Source organism: Nannospalax galili, unplaced genomic scaffold, assembly GCF_000622305.1.
Source record: "Nannospalax galili isolate Female #2095 unplaced genomic scaffold, S.galili_v1.0 scaffold115, whole genome shotgun sequence".
NCBI classification, from domain to species: domain Eukaryota; kingdom Metazoa; phylum Chordata; class Mammalia; order Rodentia; family Spalacidae; genus Nannospalax; species Nannospalax galili.
Window position 1 is genome coordinate 7508334 of NW_008340588.1, and position 23492 is coordinate 7531825.

General features: G+C 37.4%; 1 protein-coding gene across 4 annotated transcripts in view; it reads right to left on the minus strand.

Moving 5' to 3' along the window:
- Pms1 (PMS1 homolog 1, mismatch repair system component) overlaps nucleotides 1-23492 on the minus strand; it is a 90501-nt gene that overhangs the window by 20555 nt on the left and 46454 nt on the right. For 3 of the 4 annotated variants that reach the window (XM_008835627.3, XM_029564754.1, XM_008835626.3), the window contains 4 exons: nucleotides 11021-11137; nucleotides 2191-2313; nucleotides 1418-1561; nucleotides 389-1254 (listed from right to left, as the gene is read on the minus strand). In XM_008835627.3, the coding sequence (XP_008833849.1) occupies nucleotides 389-1254; nucleotides 1418-1561; nucleotides 2191-2313; nucleotides 11021-11137 (1250 nt within the window). The remainder of the gene's footprint in view (nucleotides 1-388; nucleotides 1255-1417; nucleotides 1562-2190; nucleotides 2314-11020; nucleotides 11138-23492) is intronic. The other variant, XM_029564755.1, reaches the window with a different exon arrangement.

Sequence of the window (23492 nt, forward strand, 5' to 3'; positions counted from 1 at the left end):
AAGCACAGTGGTTTTTAACTATCCTAATGTAAAAACTTTTAAAAAATCCTGCTACAGAAGAGTTCTTTAGCATACATTTAAAATAAGAAGACTATTATGACTTTGAGAATGAAAAACCTTTAACAGTATAAAATAAATCAGGAAACACTGAAGGTTTGTGTCCAATAATCATGCAAACAAGACAGAATAAACCTTAAACAAAAAGTAAAATACCCCTAATCTTCCAAAATAGCAAAAAATATGATATCAAAAAAGATACTTTAGCCATCCCAAGAAACATTTTCCACGTTGCTTTCCCATAAATCTCAAGTTTAAAACCCCGAAATAGTGAGTCATATAGAATGGAAACAGCTGAGCATTTGGGTCACATGAAGCTCTGGAAACTTACTTCAGCTTTTCCTCTTCACTCGATGTCTTCCACAGTTCTTCCAGTTGTACTGTTGCATCCTCCAAACTAGTCTTAGGATTTTCTGTGAGAAACTGAGCACGGTGATCTTGAATAAACAGGGCACTTGCTGACATGGGCTTTTTGATCACTCGATTGCTAATTAAATCATAGGCTGTAAGCTGGCCAGATTTGTTATCTATTACATTTGATTTTTTGTTACAGGGACCATCACTGAGACTCTTTGGTTCAAGACTGGGGTGACTATCATTACTTACTTTACATGTTAAACTTTTTTGAGGCACAAAAATTTTCACAGGTTCAATATTCTCTCCCATTGAATTAAATACATTTCCCCTGCTCCACTCTTCTGCACAAATTTCCGGAGAGTTCTCAGGAATTGTATCTTCCTTGTTTTGTCCACTCTCATCTGCATGGCCCTTAGAGCCATTTTCTATGTGTATATGCTTACTGGAACCTACAAAACCAGTTTCACTCATTTCACTAATAGTCACTGGGATATTCTGAAATGTACTTCTGGTGTCCTTATTGATACTAGAATTTTCACTCCTAAAATGATCATCACACTGGTCATCAACATTTATTGGTTGATTTAAACAATGAGCAGTGTTTTCTCTAGGTCCATCATTATGTACATCATTTGGGGACAGAACAGCTGAAGTATCAACATCTGGATAATTATTTCCAGATGATTCTATTTTATTAAAAAGCACATCTGTTTCTGCTGTTCTACTAACAACCATGTCAGTTGAGGAAACATCTGCTTCATTATTTTCGTAAGAATTTGTACTAGGTAGTGGTCCGTAACAGGTCATCATCAAATTTTCAAGAGCAATTAAAACAGATTCCTAAAAATATAAATGAATAAATATTAGGGGATTAGTGTGAAAAAGAGAGAATGTTTAAAACAATAAAAAAGTATAATTAAGCAAGTCTTTTTATTTTGGGAACATTTAAGACTGTGTAAGTTTATAAACAGGATAAATCAATATAATTATTTTAAAAGATTACCTTATTCTGTAATAATACTTGACTTTTATCTGGTGTTAGATTTATATCCACTTCAGCTGTGGGAATATCAATTTTCAAAAAGAAAATGGGATACGAACGAGTAGATTCCTTTAGGCACTTCAGATTGTAATAATGTCGGATTAACTAGAAATAAATGCAAGGAATAAAAGATAAAAACAACATGTAAATAAAGACAGTACTGACAACCTTAAGATGTTACCAAAGGAGTAGGTTCAACTTAGAACTGAGCAGATACACTTGCTGATGTGGCAAAGCAGTGTCTCCTGAGTAGGAGGAGCACTTCCTCGAAGGCCTCGAACCCACCATGCTGCGAAGCACCAGCATTCATAAGATAACACATCCAGTTTTCAGTTAAAAATCAGTGTCTCTGAGTTTAGAAGGCCTAAGGTACAAACCAAACCCTGCTACTTTCTGGCTACTATATTTCAGAAAGTCATTTAATGAGCTGGGCATGGTGGTGCACACCTATAATCACAGCACTCAAAGTCAAACTGGGCTACACAGCAAGATGCTATCTCAAATATGAATATTAAAATAAACCATCTAATTTTTTTTCACTGTAAATGGGGATAATAACAACTCACAGAGTTTTTGTGAAGAATAAATGAGATGCATATAAATATAGCTTAATAATAATTTAATTTTTTCCTTATTTTAGAGAAAATTCTTAGAAGTGGTCTAACAATTTGACAAATGATAATTACGATTTTAATTTCTGATCCAAGAGATATTTTCTTTCTAAAAGTGATTACCTTTAAGATGTCTTTTTGATGTATTGGTCGACTATTAATAAAGATGAAACTTCTCTCAGGGGTTGAGAGACTTGTGGAATTGTGATCTGCCTCATGCTTTGGAAAGAAACCACTTAGATGAATCTGTAATTATGACACATAGGTACAGAATATGTAATGTCAAGAATGAAGTTCCAAAGGTTTGATTATATACAACATATTAGAAGGCATATAAATAAAACATCATATTTATAATTTAAGGTCTAAAGAGCCACACATATACTTATAACCATGTCTTGAAAATTAACTTTGAGTAAATGAGGAAGCATTCTAAAACCAGTGTTCACTCCCTCTAACTCTGTAACTCCAGGAAAAAAAAAAAAAACTTTTTTAACTTTCATAGGACAAACAATCATTCTCTGATCGTCCTTACCTTGTTTCATTTTGAAATTTCTTTCCCCTCATATTGTGACATTTCCCCTTCTGGCTATTTGTCTTTGCTCTTCAGCCATCATTTCCTATCTTTATTCTGAATATGCTATAAAGTTAACTGAACTCCTGTTTAATAAAAAACTTATGTTACTCTGAATTAGCTTCTTCAAGGCTATTGTACACCTGTACCTTATCTTCATCTTTACTTACAGAACTTTCCTACAAGAATTTTACGGATTATTTACATACTACCTTTCTCTGTTCTACAAATAAATGAAGAGAAGGGACAAATGGAAGGATATGGAAAAAAGGAAAAGAGAGAGATCTAAGGAACAGAAGGCAGGGAATATACTCCTGCTTTTACTCTGAGGAAACTGACACAGCTAACGACAAGACAGAGAATTGTTAAGGATTCCTCCCACTGTCATCCCATTTGCCCCTAAAAATAGTCCCCTTTCAACTTTCATGGTGTGTGTGTGTGTTGGCCTATAATTTTTTTTAAAATTTTTATTATTTTTATTTTATGTGTATGCATGCATTGCCTGCATGTAGGTAAGTGCACCCATGTCGTGCAATGCCCACGGAGGACAGAAGAGGGTGTTGGATCCCACAGAACTGGAGTTACGGACAGTTGTTCGCTGCCACGTGGGTGTTGGGATTTGAACCCGGTCTTCTGCAAGAACAGTCAGCATTCTTCACTGCTGAGCCATCTCTCCAGCCCCTGGCCTATAATCTTAACTAAAGCAACCTGAAGTCCTCAAAGTCAGTAAATTATGATAAGAAACAGGAAGAGTAAAAACTCAGCTTAGGTTACATAAAGCAAATTTGTTAGTAGGGTGCTATTTTTAGTTAAGGAGTAAGCATGAGGTTCCTTAACAACATAGCTTGTAGGCTGTCACCTATGTCTATGGTTATCCTTGCCCTTGGAAATAAGTGTTTAAGGAGATGTATTACCAGTTTTAGAACACTAAGTGCATTACTGTCACAGTGCCAACTTGTGCCAATTTGAAAAAAATAAATTAATAAATCTGGATAATCCATTACAAGATGATACCACTTAATTAACTGTAAAACTTCACAGCATTCATAAATGGTTGTATAATTTACCAGGTAACATGAGATCCTTCTTAAAGCACCTGCTGGGCATCAGGGAGCGTCTGTTTAGCCTCTGAAAGACTTACTGAGTATGTGGATTAAAGAAAAGAAGAGGCAGATGAGGAGAGGAGCGAAGAGAGAAGAGAAATCTACCCTCTACCCTGAACAGGGAAAAGAAAGTGGAGTGAAATATGAAACTGCTAGTAATTTCCTTTCGTGCTCTTTTAGACAGCAGCTGTATAACTAATCCTAAATAGAGATCTTTAAAATGATTAAGAACAATCTTCAAAATGAACAAACTATATTAAAGTTATATGGAAAAGTAAAGTAAAAGAGCAATACCTCATAAAATACTATGAAAAATTTTAAATAATTTATGAGTATATTGCCTGCATATATGTAAGTATACCAGTGTTGCGTAACGCCCATTGAAGATAAGAGAGGGCATTGGATCCCCCGGGACTGAAGTTAAAGATGGTTGTTAGCCTCTGTGTGTGTTGAGAATTGAACCCGAGTCCTCTGTGAGATCAGCCAGTGGTCTTAACCACTGAACCACCTCTCTAGCCCCAAATACTATAAAAAGTTTTTAAATGAGGTTAGTTCACAGAAAAAGAACTTAAAAGACCGTATCAGTGCAATAAAACAAACCAAAACCAAATGTGATAGATCTTACAAGATTCTGTACTTCAACCTAAAAATGAAAACAAATATCCAAGGTAAAATACAATTAAATACTATTCCTCTAATTGCTTCTCAATGTGGGCCTCTCTCTCTTCTTCTCTAATTCCTTTTATATATTTATACATTCTCTGTCAATAACCAATGCAAGTTCTTCTCTTAAATGACTCTGCAGGTCTGGCATCAATGACAATGTCCTTTCAGGAAGCATTCAACTGAAGGGGTCTGTTTTAGTCTCTTTTGGACTTACTATTTCCGTTTTGACACTTCCTTCTCAGTCTGATCTCTGGCTCCTAATCTTTACCTTACCCAGTAGGAATGATGACAGTCCCCTAAATTCCATCTTCAGGCACTTTTTGCTCTGAAATCCTCCCGCCCCTCTAGGTAATTTCATTTATATCTCTAATTTCAATAACTACCCACTACTGATACTAAGATAGTGATACTGCAGTCTATTTCTTTCATTCTCAAATTCCCCAATTGGCTGTCACAAAAATTAATTCACCACACTCAGAACTTCGTAAGATATTTTGTTTCTTGGCAACTTCTTTGTTCTTTACCATACTTTTCATTAGAGAGGCCACAGTCTGTCAAACACATCTCTTCTCTATCCTGATTTCAGTGATGATGTCACCCTGACTGGTCTGCTAGCCCTCACCTTTCTCTTCTTTCAGTAAAACTCCATAACATGGAGTTAAATTTCTACCATAGTAATCCAAATACTCCAGTCAGGATAGTGAAACAAGTTTACATGGAAATTCCTTCTCCCAAATGGAAACTGCACAGGAGAGATAAAAATCAATTTTTAATGTTAATTTCAAATGACCTAAGCACACAAACAACAGACAAAACTGTCTTGGATTCAAATTACATAACAGGGAGTGATGGCTGAAGGGAAAAGTCCTATGTGCTCTAAGGTCATAAAAAAGATGTCCCATTTGGAAACTAAACTCTAGCAGGAAAAAACACTCCACACAAAGAGGATGGAAATCAGTCTTTCCACTTGAAATAGGGAGCTCATATAGCACCTCCCCTGAAGAAAAACAAAACAACTTAAAAATATTGTGACCACTGTCTGGAGCTACTTGCCAGAGTCACAGGAAAGAACAGAGACAACTCCAAAACCAAGAACAAGGCTAGGCCAAGCTGGCTGGGGAAAGGAGTCTGTAAAGTCCTGGCAGAAAAAGAGACATGGACCACTAATATAACACCTGGTTTTGAATTGGGACTAGGAAGACATATGTGCCAAACTGTGAGAAGGGAGAGGTAGGCATGGAGAGAAAAAGAAAAAACAGAAACAAACCTGTATTCAAGATTTTGCAAACCACACAAAATAGCAGACTCTTCTCTCAGAAAAAGATACAAATGATAGAGCAATATGGAAAAGACTTTTAAATTAGTATGTATAACATGGTTTTTAAAATGAAAAATATCCAATTAAAACAGAAAGTAAATAATTATCAATGGCTATTAATTAATTTTAGAAAAGACTATGAAAATAAATACTCTGTTCTAAAAACTATGCATAGTTTTGGAAATATAAATCAGGTTGTACTGAGGCATTCACTCAGAGGTTAGCATGGAGCAAGCAAAGTTAAAAGGTCAGAGAGAAGACAGATATAAAAAACAAAATGTGGAGCTCCATCAGTTCCATAAGCAGCAGAACTCAGACAGTCTACTGGCTTAAAGTTAGCAGACAAACAAAAAGTCTCTTCTGGATAGAAACTAAATAATGACAAGGTATCATAAATCAATTAGAATTAATCTAACTTTGTGCTAGAAGTACTAAAGAAGACAGGGAACAAGGAAGATGATAGATGGAAGCATCTATATACATATACATGTGTGTATAATATACACACAGACACAAATATATATAATTGAGAAGAACTAGGGCAGTGAGGAACATTATGATATACAAAGCAAACCTTCACCCATTATGAAACATGGGAGTATCGTAGACTCCAGGAACAGGACTAGGATCATGCTAGATAACACTCAAGGAGGAGCTTAATAATCAAAAACTCAGCCACAAACACAGATTCCCAAATTAATTTCCTATGCATACCAAGAGACAAGGAGAGAAAAACCTAGGCTTGGAGAAAAAAGACCTGCTATGCAAAACAAAACCTACTTCCTATGAAATAAAAACTATTCAAGAAACTAATACATTTTTAGATTAAAAAAATTATCTTTGGAAAAATTCAAGCTTTTGTATTTATGAACAAGAAGTTATAAAATTAGCATTTATATTGAAATACTCTTGGAAATTAAACTTAAGTTTCTAAGTAAAAAAATTCAACAGAAGAGTCAGAAGATATAGTCAGTAAGGTCCAGCAGAATACAAAAGAAAAAGATAGAAAAGTTGAGAAAAATAAGGGGAGAACCTAAAAAATAATGAGCTTCATTAAAAGAAAAAAAAAAGAGGCAGAAAGTGGTAACAGACAGAAGCACAAAACTCAGAAATGGGTCTTCAGAGTGAAAGCATCTACATTCAGCGCTCAGCACATAAATGAAACAAACAATCCTTATAAAACTCACGGGGGGGGGTACCATGAGGACAGAGAAAGTGACAAACAAGAGATAACCAAAACGATATATGAAAAAGCCACAGAGAAACCAACTTTTAAAAATAAGTTTATTAAAAAAATGCAGTCTTGGGGCTGGAGAGATGCCTCAGCGGTTAAGAGCTCTGACTGCTCTTGCAGAGGACCCGGGTTCAATTCCCAGCACTCACCTGGCGGCCCTCTTCTGAACTCCACAGCATTGCATGACACGGGTGCACTCACATACATGCAGGCAATACACTCATACACATAAAATAAAAATAATAAAATATTTTTTAAAAATGCAGTCTTAAAAACAAAGGTTGAATGGAGGTAGTCTCCATGGATGGCTAATGCTCCTCAAAGAAGCTACAAGTTTGAAAATCCCAGAGCCAGGTATGAGAGATCTCTCTATAGGTTGTTGGTCTGGAAAGCCCCAAAAGTACGCACACAATACAAGAGCTATTGCTATTGCTTTTGGTTTCCCACCAGAACTTGATGATGAGACCCTACAGCTGAAGATACTGCACATTTTGGTCAAAGGACCTATAAAAATCAAGCTGGAGCTAAGCTGGGAGCTTCTTCCCTACTGACTAGCTTTCACAGTGCCAGAGAAGAAAAGTCAAACCCAGCTGTGAATTCTGCAAGCTACAATGATAAATTTGCAGGCAAGATGTACCCTCTAGTTAGTGCAGTAATGGCATGGTGGGGATGGGACTAACCAACTACTTTCTGATTGGATTTGAGGCCTGCTCCACTCCATCAAGAGGGAACTAATGCTTAGTTCTGTAAACCAGGTCAAGTGTCTGTGTCTGGAGAGGTTGCTAATTACTACTACTATACTATGACTACTACTATTTAAAAAAAAAAAAAAACAAAAAAAAAAAAAAAAAAAAAAAAAACACAAAAAAAAAAAAAAAAAAAAAAAAAAAAAAAATACCATGAAAAACCAATGTATTGTTATTGTTGTTTTTGTTTGTCTTGTTTTTTTAAGACAGAGACAGAGTGTTACTATGTACTCCTGGCTGGCCTGGAACTTGCAATGTAAGCCAGGCTGGCCTTGAACTCCTAGAGATCTGCCTGCCTCTGCTTCCTGAGTGCTGGCATTAAAGGCATGTGGCATCACACCCAAAAAAGATTTTATGTATTTATATTTTATATGAATGAGTGTTTTGTCTGTATCATGTGTGTGCAGTGCCCATGCAGGTCAAAAGAGGGCATCAGATTGCCCTGGAACTGGATCTAAGAATGGGTGTTAACTGCCATGTGGGTGCTGAGAACCAAACTCAAGTCCTCTGGAAGAGTAGTAAGTTCTCTTTTCCTCTGATCCAATCCTCCAGCTCATACTACTACCACTTTTTTTGCTAAAACATCATGCTGTCAATCTGCTTTCTAACCACTCATGTTTATACTCAAAAGTTTACACACAAAGGTTAGTGCTATGTTTAGCCTTCTTAACAGAGGCTTCTTACTGCAGGTGCAGGGTCATGGTAGCTAATGCAGAAACCCATAACTAGCCAAAGTGCTAAGAATAAGTGATGGTGGAGAGCTTGGCCTTTCTAAGAGCCAGGGAACATCATGGAAGAAGGCTGGTAAGAATGTAAGAGTAAGATGATGGGGAGCTGTGAATGAAGCACAATGTCACAGTATGGTCATGGATGGCCTTTGCACTCACAAACTCATGCAGCTATGATTATCTGCACGAGACCTTCGCCCTTCTACATTTAATCATGGATGGAGAAGGAACTACTGGCAGCACCAGCAGTGTGGCCACTGAGAAGTTGTCCTTACTTCCATCCACTCTTGGGCAAGAGACTCTAATTCAACCTAATTCAACTCAAAGCTTTGCACACAAAAGAAGACATGAAAGTAGTTAGAGGACTTGCTGGGAAGAAGGGTTTTAGCAGGAGAGGGAGTGGGAAGAGATGAGAAATGAGGAGTAAAAACATTCAAATTCATTATGCGAATGTATGATGCTGTCAAAATATATATTTTAAAGATTAAAAAAGAAAGAAACAGGGATAAAGCAAACACTACAACAACAACAAAACTACCATAGCCTGGTCTACATAGAGCTCCAGGTCAGTCAGGGTTATACAGTGAGATCCAGTCATGACAAAACAAAACAAAACCCAAAACCCCCAAAAAACCCCACAATACAATTTTAGAATTTCGTGACTGTTTATTATGACAACAAAAATTACAGATATAAGATTTACGAGCAAAGATGAGCATAAGTATTGGCACATGATAATATCAGCACTCCAGAGGCAGAGGAAAGAGGATTACAACATGCAGCCAGACTAAGCTATAATAGTGAGAGGCACATCTCAAAGAAAAGGAAAGAATAAATAAAAGATAAAGGAAAGATGAGAAGTTTAATATAGAAAAAAATCATCTACTAAGGAAAAATTGATATGTGTTAATTGTCCCATCCACAATGGATGGTTAACCTACTGTCTTCAACATTCTGGTGGACGACCCTGTATCCCAGCACTCTATAGGCTGAGAAGGCAGGATTTTGAGTTCAAGGTCAGCCTGAGCTACATAGAAAGAAGTTGAAGGAGGGAGGGAGGAAGGGAGGGAAGAATGAAGAAAGAAGAAAGAAGGAAGAGGGAAGAAGGAAGGAAGGAAGGAAGGAAGGAAGGAAGGAAGGAAGGAAGGAAGGAAGGAATGAAGGAAGGAAAAGACAAGACAGACTGACTTTCAGAACTCTTAGAAAGGAAAAAATTTACATGGAGAAATCCATGTACAAAGCAAAGAAAAAACAGTAAATTTAGAGTAACTGATGGGACTGTAAGAAAGGAAACTGTGATGACTCAGACTTAAAAGCACTGGGCTGCTCTTGCAGAAGACCCAGGTTTGGGTCCCAGTACCCACACAGAAGCTAACAACAGTAGACAACTCCAGTTCCAGGGGATCTGATGTTCTCCTGGGAGTTCAGCACTGCATGCATTTGGTGTACCTACACACACGCAGTCAAAACACTCATACACATAAAAAATTAAAACAAATTTTAAAAAGACTGTATTTAAGTCAGCATAGTAGGGATACTCTGATTTTTATGTCCTAAGAGATAAATACTGGATCCATAGAAAGGAAATGTAATCCTAGCACAATACTGGGCTTTGTAATGATCATGCAGCTGTAGTGATGTATATTACATCTAAGTTTAGAATTAATTAGACCTTTGGAATTAAATCTTCAGACCAAAGATAAAAGACAAACACACAAATAAACATCCTCCTGAGCTGGGACTATAGCGCAGGTTCAGGCTTAGATCCTGTTCTAGATACTTTCTAATGCTGTAATAAAAATACTGACCAAAACCAACTTGGGGAGGAAAGTTTATTTGGCTTACAGCTTGTAGTCCAGCATCAAGGGAAGCCAAGGGAGGAATTCAGGGCTGGAACCTGGAACACTGACTTGTTTACAGGCTTGTTTCTCTGGCCCATGCTGTACCTGCTTTCTTATACAAACAGGACCACCTATCCAGGGGTGGCACCACCCACAAAGGACTGGGTCCTCCTACATCACTCAACAATGAAAATGGCCATAGACATGGCCTCTAGTCAATCTAATGGAGGTAATTGCTCAACTGATGTTCCCTCCACCCAGGTATATCAAGTTGAAAACTGAAGTTATCTAGCACAGATCCTAGGCATTGAAAAAAGAAAAAGAGAAATATACGTATAAAAATATGTTAAAGCCAGATCAGAACAAGTCTGTAATATCTTGCTGTGGCAAGAGGCTTACAAGTTCAAGGTCTGACTGGGCTACAGAGAAGTCAAGGCCAGCTTGGGAAACTTTGTAGGTCCCTGAATGAAAAATAAAAAAGTAAAATAAGGACTGAGGATATAGCAGAGTGGTACACCGCAAATATACATGATAAAGGAACCAAGCAAGCAAGAGAAGCATCAAGCATCACCTAGCAGCACACAGAATCAAAAAGTATTCTCTGAAGCTGAAAGACCAACAAAGGAAATGATACTATTTAGTCATCAAAAGAAACTTTAAAACTTCTTACCACCCCTGAAGGGAAATATTTTAACAATCTCATTAGTATGTGAGACTCATTAAAGGCCATTTTTGTCGCATACCTGAGACTCTTCACAGTGGTGCTGAACGGATTCCATGTTGCCCATCACAGATGTCCCCAGAACAGACATGAGAGCCACCCTGTGGTCTGGTACCCTGCTTTTCTGCCAAATAACTGCCTAGGGACAAGATGATACAGACAGACAAGGTTTAATGCAATTTAGATTTACTAAACTCAAAACTTACAGTATTTATTATATATTTTTAGCCTCACTTTACACTTTTTATCATTTAGAAGTGATCCGTGAGGTATGGACTACCAGAACAACTGGTTCTGAATTTTAAGCTGGATATGATGCAATGTATAATCTGTTTAAAATTTCTCAACCTCCTCAGTCTCCCTATAAGACGGTTATTTCCCAGAATTGATAGAAATTTAAATACTTATTGTAGTCAAGTATGTAGACTGGTGTCAAGCATAAAACTGAAGAAAAGATTTCCTTTGATTACCAAAAGTAGTGGACAAAGTCTAGAATTATTATAGTTTTTTTAATTAAATTTTTTTATTTGTTATTTTTAGGTGTATGACTGTATTGCCTGCATCCAGGTAGGTGTGCCGTGTCATGCAATGCCCTTGGAGGTCGAAAGAGGGCATCAAATTCCCCTGGAACTGGAGCTAAGGACAGTTCATAGCCACCATATGGGTGCTGGGATTCAAACCCAGGTCCTCTGCAAGAGCAGCCAGTGCTCTTAACCACTGAGCCATCTCTCCAGCCCCAAATTATTATAGTTTTTTATAATGATCAGAATATAATCTCTATATGCAAATTCACTTAAGCCTCAAAAAAGACAAAGGATGGTCTCCCTCTCTTGAAGCTGTTGATGAGGGGGTCCCATAGACCCTCAAACAATACTGATCATTGCTCCTGCTCTTGGTTACCCACCAGAACTTGATGGTAAAATCCTATTTCTGAGGACACTACATACATGAGCTGTAGAACCAACAAGGAGAAATCAAGCTGGTGTTGCCTCCAGAGCCTCATCTCTACTGACTAGGTTTCACAGTGCTAGAAGGTCCTATGTATGCTACTGGAAAGAAAAAATAATCAACCTTATCCAGTTGTGAATCCTCTGAACTACAGCACAAACTGGCTTGGCAAAATATGCCCACTAGTACAATAGTGGCATAAATATTATGGGAGTAACCAACCACTCTCTAGATGTATTTAAAGTCTGTTTCACAGGATGGAGTCCATACCTGACACTGATATTAGGCTTAGGAATCTGAGTCTAGCAAGGTCACAGGGCATAGGGGACAGCCTAATACCACCTAGTTTTCTACTAAACAGCTATAGTATTAAACTGAATCCTAATGACTTATTGTTATATCCACAGATTAATGCATCTCTCAACTCTCAACAGAGAAGATTCCTTATGCAGCAGATGGTGATTTATACAGAAACCCACAACTGGCCAATGTGCAAGGAATAAAAGACTGCAGACTGCTTATCCCTGAATAGTACACCTATATCAAACTTCTGCCTCCCAAGGCTAAGGGATCATTGCAGAAGAGGGGATGGAAAGATTTTTAAATCCAGAGGAGGTAGATGACAAAAAGGAAACCGTTTTCCAGACAGCTGGTCAGTTACTCATATGAACTCACATCAATGGTGACAAGCATACACAAGTCCCATGCAAGCCCAAACCAGACAAAATCCCAGCACAGACATGGGAAGGGGTTGGAAACTCCACCCAGCCCAAGGAACTATTGGTAACCAATATCTGTTGGGATGGGGAGAGATAAGTCTCATTCAAGGATGGGATCTTTGGTAAGTTAACCAGGCTCTAGTGGATGGACACACACTGAAGGACATTTGAGGGCACAAACTAAACTCTCTAGGCCTTATTATATAAATAATAGAGTACATTAAATTAGGCAGGGTGCAGTAAGTAGAAGTGTGAATAGGGGAAGGGATCTAAATACCATCAAATTATATTGTATAAAAATCACGAGCATTCAGGGCTGGAGAGATGGCTCAGTGGTTAAGAGCACTGACTCATCTTGCAGAAGACCCGGGTTCAATTCCCAGCACCCACATGGCAACTATGAATCGTCCTTAGCTCCAGTTCCAGGGGAATCCGAAGCCCTCTTCTGACCTCCGCAGCATTGTACGACACGGGTGCACTCACATACATGCAGGAAATACACTCATACACATAAAATTAAAATAAAACATTTTAAAAAAATGAAACTTCAATAAAATTTTTTTTAAAAAGACAAGGAAATGCTGACTTCCGCTGTCATGAATACTGTTTTATACTAGCCAGTAGTTGGTGATTTAAGAGACAGTATTCTAAATAACAGGAAGTTAAAAAAAAGATTCAGAATAATCTGCAACTATATAGGAAGGAATTGCCCCACACCAAAGCTCCTTACAATAAGGAATCAATGCACCACAAATTGTACCTCTTTAAAGTTACATCAGTTCTCCAACACTGACATACATTAACTTCTGTCTTCTTTCCCTCTCCCCACCTCTTCTCTTCCCTCCCCTTACTCTCTCCCCTTACTCTCTCTTTCTGCTGCAGATCAAAGCCAAGAGGCTTCATACATACTAGGCAAGTAATATTATATCCTCAACATCATATATTTAAAGTCATCAAGAAAACATTTCAAACATCTATATTTTGGAAATATAATTATGAAACTTGTGACACACTAACATGAGCATCATATTTTTAAGCTTGTATTTATTTATTTGCATTTTTATTTATTCTGGTTTATGTTACAAGAACTGCCTCAGGTACAAACACAATCTTAGCAATTGATTAATGCTAAGGCTATTTCACTGTTGGATTTGCTGAAGTCAGTATATAGAATGACTTTAGGAAATAGGTTCCAAAAAAGCTGGGAAATGAGAACAAGAAATGTGATTTCATTTCTCTCAATTTTAAAATGAATACTGCAATTATTCTGAATTACTATGTCAGATCAGGGGAGTTCATTTAGGGGCATTTCCCACACTTTTTTTGCTAGCATTTGGGCTAGCAATAAATGATAAAGAGATCAGCTGACAAGTAAAATCATCGTTGTTGCCTAGGCAATATTCATTTTCACAACAGAATCCATCATTAAAGAACTAAACAAATGTAATAAAAATAGAAAATTCAGAAACTAAATTTTTAATTATATTTTCAATAAACTGTTTAGGTCTTAGTTTGTTCTCTACCATTTTATCTACACAAAAACATAGGTAATTTTTTACTTCCTAAAGTTTTCTGTATATCTTGCCCTTAGGCTGAAAGCTTAACATGTGCTAAAAATACACACACACCTCCATATGTTTTCTATCTAGGTCACACAAAGCTGCAGCATCTGGATGTGCCAAATAAGAATCTGACTCTGGTCAGTATGATGACGGTGCAAAAGTACCTCAATCGAGAATATATTATTACATGCACACCATCTGAAGTTTGATTTAAGTTAGCCAAATATATCTTGTCCCATTTCCACTTCACTGACATACACTATTTGAAGAAAATGAAGCCAGATAAGGTCACTGTATTTAAAGAGAGTAAACCTCAATTGCAAAAACAACCTGATACAAAGAGAAAGCAAGGTGTACACAGAACATGCATAATTAACTAAAAAGTGCACTGCTAAGACCACCTGACCTAAGGCATCTCCTGCTAGAATAATAAGTAGATATTACTGGTCTGAAATGCAATTGTTGTATTTTAAATGTCTCCTTCAAAATTCACATTGAAACTTCACTACCAATGTCACAGTATTACTTAGTTGAATGTTTAAGAACTGGCTAGGTCATGAGGCACCATCCTCATGGAAGGATATGCATTATCAAAATGGGTTATTGTCTTGGTAGTACACTCCTGATAGGAAGGATAAACTCAGCTCAATTCAGCAAGTCTAACTCTGGAGCTCATTCAAGTACTTTCTAAGATTAGAAGATGGTAGTCACTGATAGGCCAATAGTTCACAGAATTTTTTTCTTTAGCATAAAAACTATTGAAGATTTGAAGTTTGTTCTAAATATACCAAACAAAGGGCAAACAATTAATTAGAAATTAGTCTTACTCTATAAGAGACAGCACTCTACATAAAAATATGGGGGATATTTGGATTTTTAAGATTATACAATTATGGACCTCCATCTGTGTACTGTGATCTCAGCAGACCACCAGAGAGTGCCTGTTTCGGACTCATACTGGCACAAGGACTGAGAACCCACGGAACTGCCTAAGAACGCCGGGATCCTGCCTCCACTTGATGAAGCCTTTGAGAGGGAACTGACACTGATTCTAACCACTCCAACGGCTATCAAAATGCCTGAAAGCAAATCCTGAATCCATCACTCTCACGTCCAGCCTTGGCAGACAAAACAAAAATGAGGAGGAGCCCAATAGAGGGATGCTTTCTGAAGCTCTCATCAAGAAATTCCAATGGACTCTCATATGAACATTTGAAATTTGCCCTGTTCTGACTTTTTTCTAGTTCCCTGTCTACAACTTGTAATACTAATTACTCTTGCCTTTACTTCTCCTTCACATCTCTTATTTACCAGTCAAGAACTTTCTTTTCCCCCTACAGATAAGAGTTGCAATTTGGGAGTCTTTTAGATAGACCCACTGAAGAGGTACCCCAATTGACTCACCCTGCTTCCCTGTTCAGCATGGAAGAAGCCAGAGAGGTCTGCATCCAGATTCCCTATTCGTAAGCTGGGTAACCTCTTCAGAGGATGGTATAAGAATAGGATGTAGGAAGGAATTGGCTAGGCAGTTAGTGTAAAAAGACCCCAAAGAAAAGTAGCCAGTTTCTTGGCTAAAAGTCAAAATGTCCTTGGGCCTCTTAGCAACATACTCCATTCCAAAGGCCAAAAATGTCGAAAGCATATGGGAGCTCTTGTCTAATCCTTAAAATATTTTAGGGTTACCTCTTCAGAGGGGGGAATGTTAGAGTAGCAAAAAGAAGAAAGAGTAATGAAGTTATCAGAAAAAAGTGATGGGGAGATATGAGAGGAAATAGAAGGGAGAGAGTGAGCATGGATTTGATCCAAACACCTTATATGCTCATATGCCTGTATGAAATTCTCAATAAATTATTTTGCAAAAAGATTATACAATTACTGAGAACAGAAATAAAGTCAGTGTAATAGTACCTGCTGATATATGTGAAATAATCATCCAACTAAAAGTAAAATATTTAGGGTCTTTCCTATTCTCAAGTAGCCAAGGCTGCCCTCCAACTCACTATGTATTCAAGGATAACCCTGAACTTCTAATCTTCCTGCCTACAGAAGTACACTACCACATGTGGTTTTTTTTATGGGGGTGCAGGCAGGTTGGAGATCAAACTCAGGGTAGGCAGTCTACCAACTAGGCTACATCCACAGCTTAAATTTGCTTCTCATATTAGCTTACTGTAGTAACTAAGAAAAAACAAATTTTCTTATTGAGTAGGTCAAGCACTCATTTCAATATACATCATAGCTAAACTAGTCAAAAAGACACAAATTTAGAAAGTTAGATTCTGGAGCTGAGTTTTATAATTTAGAGATCTCTTGGCTAAAGTATTACATTAAAATCTGTAACAGTCTTTATTTCCAAAAACAAAGCAGGCAGAGATGGCTGATCTTGATACTCTAGTGATAATGCTCAATAGGTACTTAATAGGACAAAATAAAATGTTTCTGGACTAGACTATTCAGATGAAAATATAAATTTCATAACTGGTCTTACAAAGTTTGCTAGTGACCTTTTAAGCAACCTTAAATTAGAAAGTATATATTACTACTTCCAAAGCACGACAAATTTGAAGTCCTTTTTCTAATCTGCCTTGATATTATCTGTACTTCCAGTGCTTTTTGCAGAAAAACTGTTGGGCAAGCCTTTCTGATCAGCTTCTTAATCTTGGGACCTTGAGGTAACTGCTAAGAGTGCCCATCTTTAATGTCACATAAAAGGTTACTTACAAATGATGCAGTGATTACTTTATAATGACATCTGATTTCACTTGTACTTTGTATTCCCAGTGAATAGTTTTTTCTTCTCTGCAAAGTTTACTTTTTAACTCACTGGAAATGTTTGTGATGAAACAGGCAAGCAAACATCCCAACTGTGGCTCTTGACTCTTCTAATTCTAGGCCTTCTAAAAAACCAAGTGGAGGTCTTAAGGCTAACAAACATAGCAAGCCTATAGTTGATTAGCTTTTCTCTTTTAAACTGTTGAGTTAGTAAAAACTTTCTATTGGTATAGTTAACAATTTCACTTTGAAAGGATTGTTTCTGGGATTACATAAAATTAAAAAGCTTCTACAGCACAGAGGAAACACTCAGTGGAGTAAAGAGCCTATAGAATGGGAGGAAAGCTTTGTCAGCTATATAGTTCAGATGGAAGTTAATACCTAGACTGTATAAAGAACTTCAAAAATCATACACTCATTCCCCCCAAACCACCATCAAACCTTCCGATCAATAGACAGATCAATTAAGTGAAGAGAAAGTTCTGAAAAGAAACACAAATGGCCAATAAATATTTTTAAAAGTGTCTTAACACTTTTAGTCAGCAGGGAAATGAAAATTAAAACTATTCTGAGATTCTATCTTAGCCCAGTCAGAATGGCCAATGTCAGGAAAACAAATGACAAGCACTGTGGAGGATGTGGGGAAACAGAAACCCTTACCCCTGTTGTTGGGGGAGTAAACTAGCATAGCCACTATGGAAGTCATGTTCTAAAAAAATCAGGCTTCTTGAAAAATTAAAACAGCAGTACCATATGATTCAACTATACAACCTACTACAGAGATTCCTGCAGATCCAAGCTTGTTGCTCCACTAGTCATAATAGCTAAGAAATGGAACAAGTCTAGGTGCACATCAACAGATTAAATGAATAAGAAAAATGTGGTCCATATATACAATGGAATTTTATTCAGCTTTTAAGAAAAACAAAATCATGACATTTGTAGGGAAATTAATGGAGCAGGAAATTATGGTGCTTAGTAAAATATCACAGATTAATAAAGACCAATACTACATGTTTCTCTCATATGCAGATTAATAAAGACTAACACTACATGTTTCTCTCATATCAGCCTAGATTTTCATTTTTATATATGTGGACATACATGTGTATGAGGATATGGGTCATAAAACTAGAGAAAGCGGGAAAGTGAGGTCTTAAGGAAGAGTTGGGAAGGGGGAGGGCAATAAAATACATGTGGCATGAAAGCAGAAGAGGAGCTAGTTGGGGAGGAAGGAGACCAGCAGGAGGGAGGGAGGAGTAGAGGAATGGAGGAAGAGGTTGGGAGAAAAGGATCAACAGAAACAAAGTATGTATAAAAATACCATAATAAACCTATTAACTCTGTATGCTAATTTAAATTTTTTTGTTTCATATTTAGTGGGGGGGGGGCATGGCATGGCATGGCATGTGTGTGGAGGTCATAATACAACTTGTGCGAGTTAGTTCTCTACTTCCAATATTCTGGGGATCGAACTTAGATTGTCAGGCTTGGTGGCAAGTGTCTTTAGCTGCTGAGCTATCTCACCAGCCCTGTATGCTAATCTAAAAAAATACCGAAAACACTTTTATTCTTAGAGATAAAAATATGCCAGTGTAATTCATGAAGTGAATTGCATGTAAAAGGAGAGTCAGACAGATGTGCCCATCTGACTTTCTTTCAAGGATTTAAAAAAGGATACAATATTATTTTCCTAGTCATAAAAATTAAGTAAATCAGGATTTTTGAACCTTTTGTGCTCTTCATTTTTTACATACGGTCACTCAACTTGCCTTACAGATTCCTCCTCTGAATAGGTGTCACAGACACTGTAGTTTCCATGCCCGTGTATTTAATCCTGACTCAGGTCTTCAGAGCTTTCAATTGTATACCTGCTTTCTAACTGGTACTCATTCTTACAAACTCCCTAACTTCTTCCTGCAGATCACTGTTGAGCTCATTGTCAGTGGTACCACCTTGACAGGTCATTTCTCCGCTCTAAAGGATTCAATAGGTCCTCATTTTTCTGTGATAAAAATTCACCCTAGCATTGAAGTCTCTTCATAATGTAGCCTTAAATTACCTTTCCTATTTTTCTGGATTTATCTTCCTCTATTTCCTTATATAAAATACTTGATAGTCTCTACTGACTTAGTCACTGTCTCTAAATGTGCTCTCCACTTCCTGTCTGAATCTTTTCTTTTCATACTACATCTTATCTAGCAAGATTTGGATACACTAATCTATATCACTTAATTCTACTGTAATAGAATCCCCTTCGAACCCTCACACATAGAAGTCCTAGATGAGATTACTTTCACAAAGCTGTTCCTCTGCCCTCATGGAAATTACACTTTAGGAAAGGGGGAAGAAAACAGACAATAAATTAAGGCAAGTACAATAATAATATATTTGATAGTACTAAATTTTAGGAAGAAAACTATTACAGGAAAAGGTAGTGGAACGGAGACAATGGTTGCAATTTTTTAAAATTTATTTTTATTTTATGTGTATGAGTGTTTTGCTTGCACATATGTAAGTACACCACATGTGTGTAATGCCTGTGGAAGTCAAATGAGGGAGGGGGTCAGATTCCCTGGAACTGGAGTTTCTAACAGTTATCAGCTGTCATGTGGGTGCTGGGAGCCAAACCCAGGTCCTCTGCCAAGAGCAGCCACTGCCTTTAGTTTGCTAACTAGAAAAAAGAGGATTCTTATATACTTATGGAGAAAGAGGTGGGGAGGAGATGGACCTCAGTTCTTGACATGCTGACTGTGAAGAGCCAATTATGAGATACCCAAGAGAAATGCCGGGGTGGTATCTGGATTGAGCTGAGGCTGGAGTTCAGGTTATAGTTATAGACGGTAGGGAGTAAGCGCCAGGCTGGGGTAGGTTTATCAAGGTCACTAATCAAGGTCACCACTGACTTCCAGATTGCTAAATTCAGTAGTTACTCCGAGTCTTTTTCTTAGCATAATTGATCTCCCCAGCCTCAGAAGACATTTTTACTTGGCTAGACCAGTATATATTCTGGGTTTTCTTACTACCTTTCTGGTCATTTTTTTCTTTGCCTCCCAGTTCTCTTTCATATTCCTACTGTCTAAACACTCTCCTAGTGCTTTGTCCTTGAACTTTCTTTTCTACAGATACTCATTTCCCTATTACGCTTCTAAGTCTCATGGCCGCAGATACTAGTTATACATTGACAACTCCCAAATGTATATATTCTTTCTATAACTGTAGCCTGAACTCCAGAATCAGATGGATCCAGGTACCACCCCAGCATTTCTCATGGGTATCTCATAATTGGCTTCTCACAGTCAGTATGACAAAAACCAAGGTCCATCTCCTCCTTACTCTTTCTCTGTAAGAATATAAGAACATAGGCCAGCCTGATGGCTCAGCTGGTAAAGGTCTGGCTGGCTGCCAAACTTGAGGACCTGAGTTCAGTCCCCAGAATTCATAGGGTAGAAGGAGAGAATCAACTCTCTCAAACTGTCCTCTCATCTATTCTCTGTCTCTCTCTATCTCTCTCTCTCTCTCTCTCTCAATAAATGACATAAATTTTTATTTTTGAGAGATGGACTCCCTGTAGCCCCAACTGACCTGGAACTTGCTATGTAGAACAGGCTGGCTTTAATCCCAGAGAGATCCGCCTGCCTGTGCCTCCTGAGTGCTGGGACTAAAGGTGTACACTACCACGCCTGGCGAAATTTCTAACAAGATTAGTGATCATGAATCTAAAGTAGTCAATGGCATGGATGTTGGATGTGTGCTTTCTTCTACTATGTTCAGCAGTACTATTCAGGCACAGAGATGATAAATAGATGGATTTAAACACATCTTGTAAGTCAAACATGCATATTTAAGTTGGAGAGAAAGCAATAAAATTCAGATAGAGTCCAAGGGAAGGATGATAATGCTATACCATATAGTTTATGGAAAGTGAGGACAGTTCACACACAGTAGGATCAATGAGTCCTAGGTGTATTAGTCTACAGACTGCTGGTGGAAGATGGTGGTAGTTAGAAAGGGAACTCCCAAAACTAAAGTTAGAGAAGGTAAAGGTTTTTGGCACAAAGCTTACAAGATAGTCATATAATGAATAGCTTAGGAAATGGAGAATAAACTCATTGGTGAAGAGCAGACAAAAGATCTGAGAAGCAAGGAATGACTACATATACTGAAATGTTTGTTGATATTGAAGCCACTGGACTTAAAGTGACCTAGGGACCGTCTAAAGATGTGATTTTTAAGCCAAGTAGTGCTGTTGGATGGAGACAATGGTCAGAGATGGGTTGGGAGCACATGCCTGTAATTCCAATCCTGGGGAAGTGAAAGCAGGATAATTGAGAATTCAAATCCCAGGTCTGGGTTACAAGATAAGACCCTGTTCCTCCAAAAAAATCAAAAGAATGCTCTGGAAGGAGTAATGAGACATCTGGGGAACAAGTGAATAAGCCAGCAATTACCACTAGAAAGGGCTGGAGAGGACACAAGTCATATTTAGGTAACCGGTGACCAAAGAAAGGCTAAGGACATTAAGAGATTTTACTTATGACTAGCCATGAAATAAGATTTCAGAGATGGTGATATGTGAAAGGCAGAATTAGAAAAACAATGACTTGCATGAGAGGAACAATTGAGAGTGACAGAGGTAATTTGACAGGTTTCTGACATGAATGGGATTATAATCATGAAGAGCTTAGTTCTGGTGATCCCAAAACAATGAGCAGTCTAAGACTGACCTTCTAAGGGGAAGGTTGAAGTGGTCTTGCCAGACATGCCATGCTTACAGACTTGTAGGAGAGAGAGGTGATCTTGATTTGGAAGCAAAGGCTTACTGCTTTCTGCTAATGAAGATCCAGAGAGGTAGTCCTATACCCTCACGGCTCTGGGTTTTCCTATAACTCCTACCACTGAAATCCTATGGGGAACTCTTAATTTTTGTCTACATCAGATAATTTCTCTTGTGGGGATTTTTTTCCTGTGATTGTGCCTCTCCCATATCACCATCTGATATTTAATACAAAAATGAATTCCAGGTGGAATAAGGCTTAAGTTTTATTCTCATTAATTCTTTGGGCCTGAATCAAATCAGGGTGTGAGTTATAAATATTTTATGACAATTAAGCTGTGTTACCTGTTCAGAGCATGTAAGAACATTTGGATCCAGGTAAGATCTACCTCCATATACCAACATGTATCTATCTGAGCATCAGCCCTAGCCCCAGCCTAGTACACTTGTTAAATACCTACCTTTTATGACCTAGATTTAAAGCATATCTACTCTGAAGTATTCCTTATACATTTGGCCAAAAACAGTCTTAAGCTTTCATTTACTTAAGTGTCCCTATAATTCCACATTGTCACTCCCCTCTTCAGAGTAGAAGTTTTAACACAGTTCCTGGAGAGCACCTACTCAAGGCTCTGTACCTGGGAGGTACAAGGAAACCACGGTACAAGAGTATACCAACTAAGAAACTTGAACTTCAGCTTGACCGCTTCTGTAATCAACATTTAAGCCACTGGGCAATCCACTCAAACGCTTGGAAATCATTTAAAGATAAAATGGGATGATATAGGATTCAAAACATGACTTGCTAAAGATTTTGGTAAAAATCTTTAAAAAAAAATTTCAGAGGTCATTTCAAGCTCTAATATCTAAGAATCTTTTTAACTCTTATTGTTTCATGATTTGATATATGAATCTTTCAAATCAAAGTCTAACTGATTAAAGTATTATATTCTAATGTTCTAAGGGGAAAGTTCTAAAAAATATATGTAGATATCTGTAAAACCAAAGACTTTAAAGCTGAAAAGGGCCTTAGAGATTATTTTTTGCTCAACTTTTATTAGCCAAGTTTAAAAAGATTTGTGAGGAATTTCCTGCTGTATTTATTTGCTAAGTGAGAAGTCTATGGTGTTGAAGGAAAAAAAATAAGTAGGCAAATATATTTGGTTAGAGGATCAATACAGCAATAATTACATGGCCCAATTAAGTCAGGAAAAACAAAATATACTAAACTATTAGAAAGGTCTTAGAGACTATCCTTACCAGTGTTCACTGTCTTCCCCCAAAACATTCCCCTATCTCTACTAAGTCTTTACAAATTTCCTGATTAGTTCTAACAAAGACCCCTTAGCTTCTAGAAAAGGAAACAGAATAGTATATATGAATATAAGTAAAAACAAATTCTAAAAACCTAGGTCACTGAGGAATCCAAATGAATGAATCCCAACCAAATTAATTCATTTTTTTGAATAAGTATTAAGATGAAAGTTCAAGAGAGTTCAGAGTGTTTAAAACTTATGGATTTTAATTTCGACATCATCTAATTAATTTAGTTTACCACCTTGGAACTATGCACTTAGTATTAAGGGCAATCTAGATTAGTCAGATGCATCTGTCTCTTGCATAGAAAGCTATTAACAGGGAAGATGGAATGTAAATCATTGTCAATGAAGCAAAAATGACTTACTGGAAATACAATGAAAATACTATACAATAGTT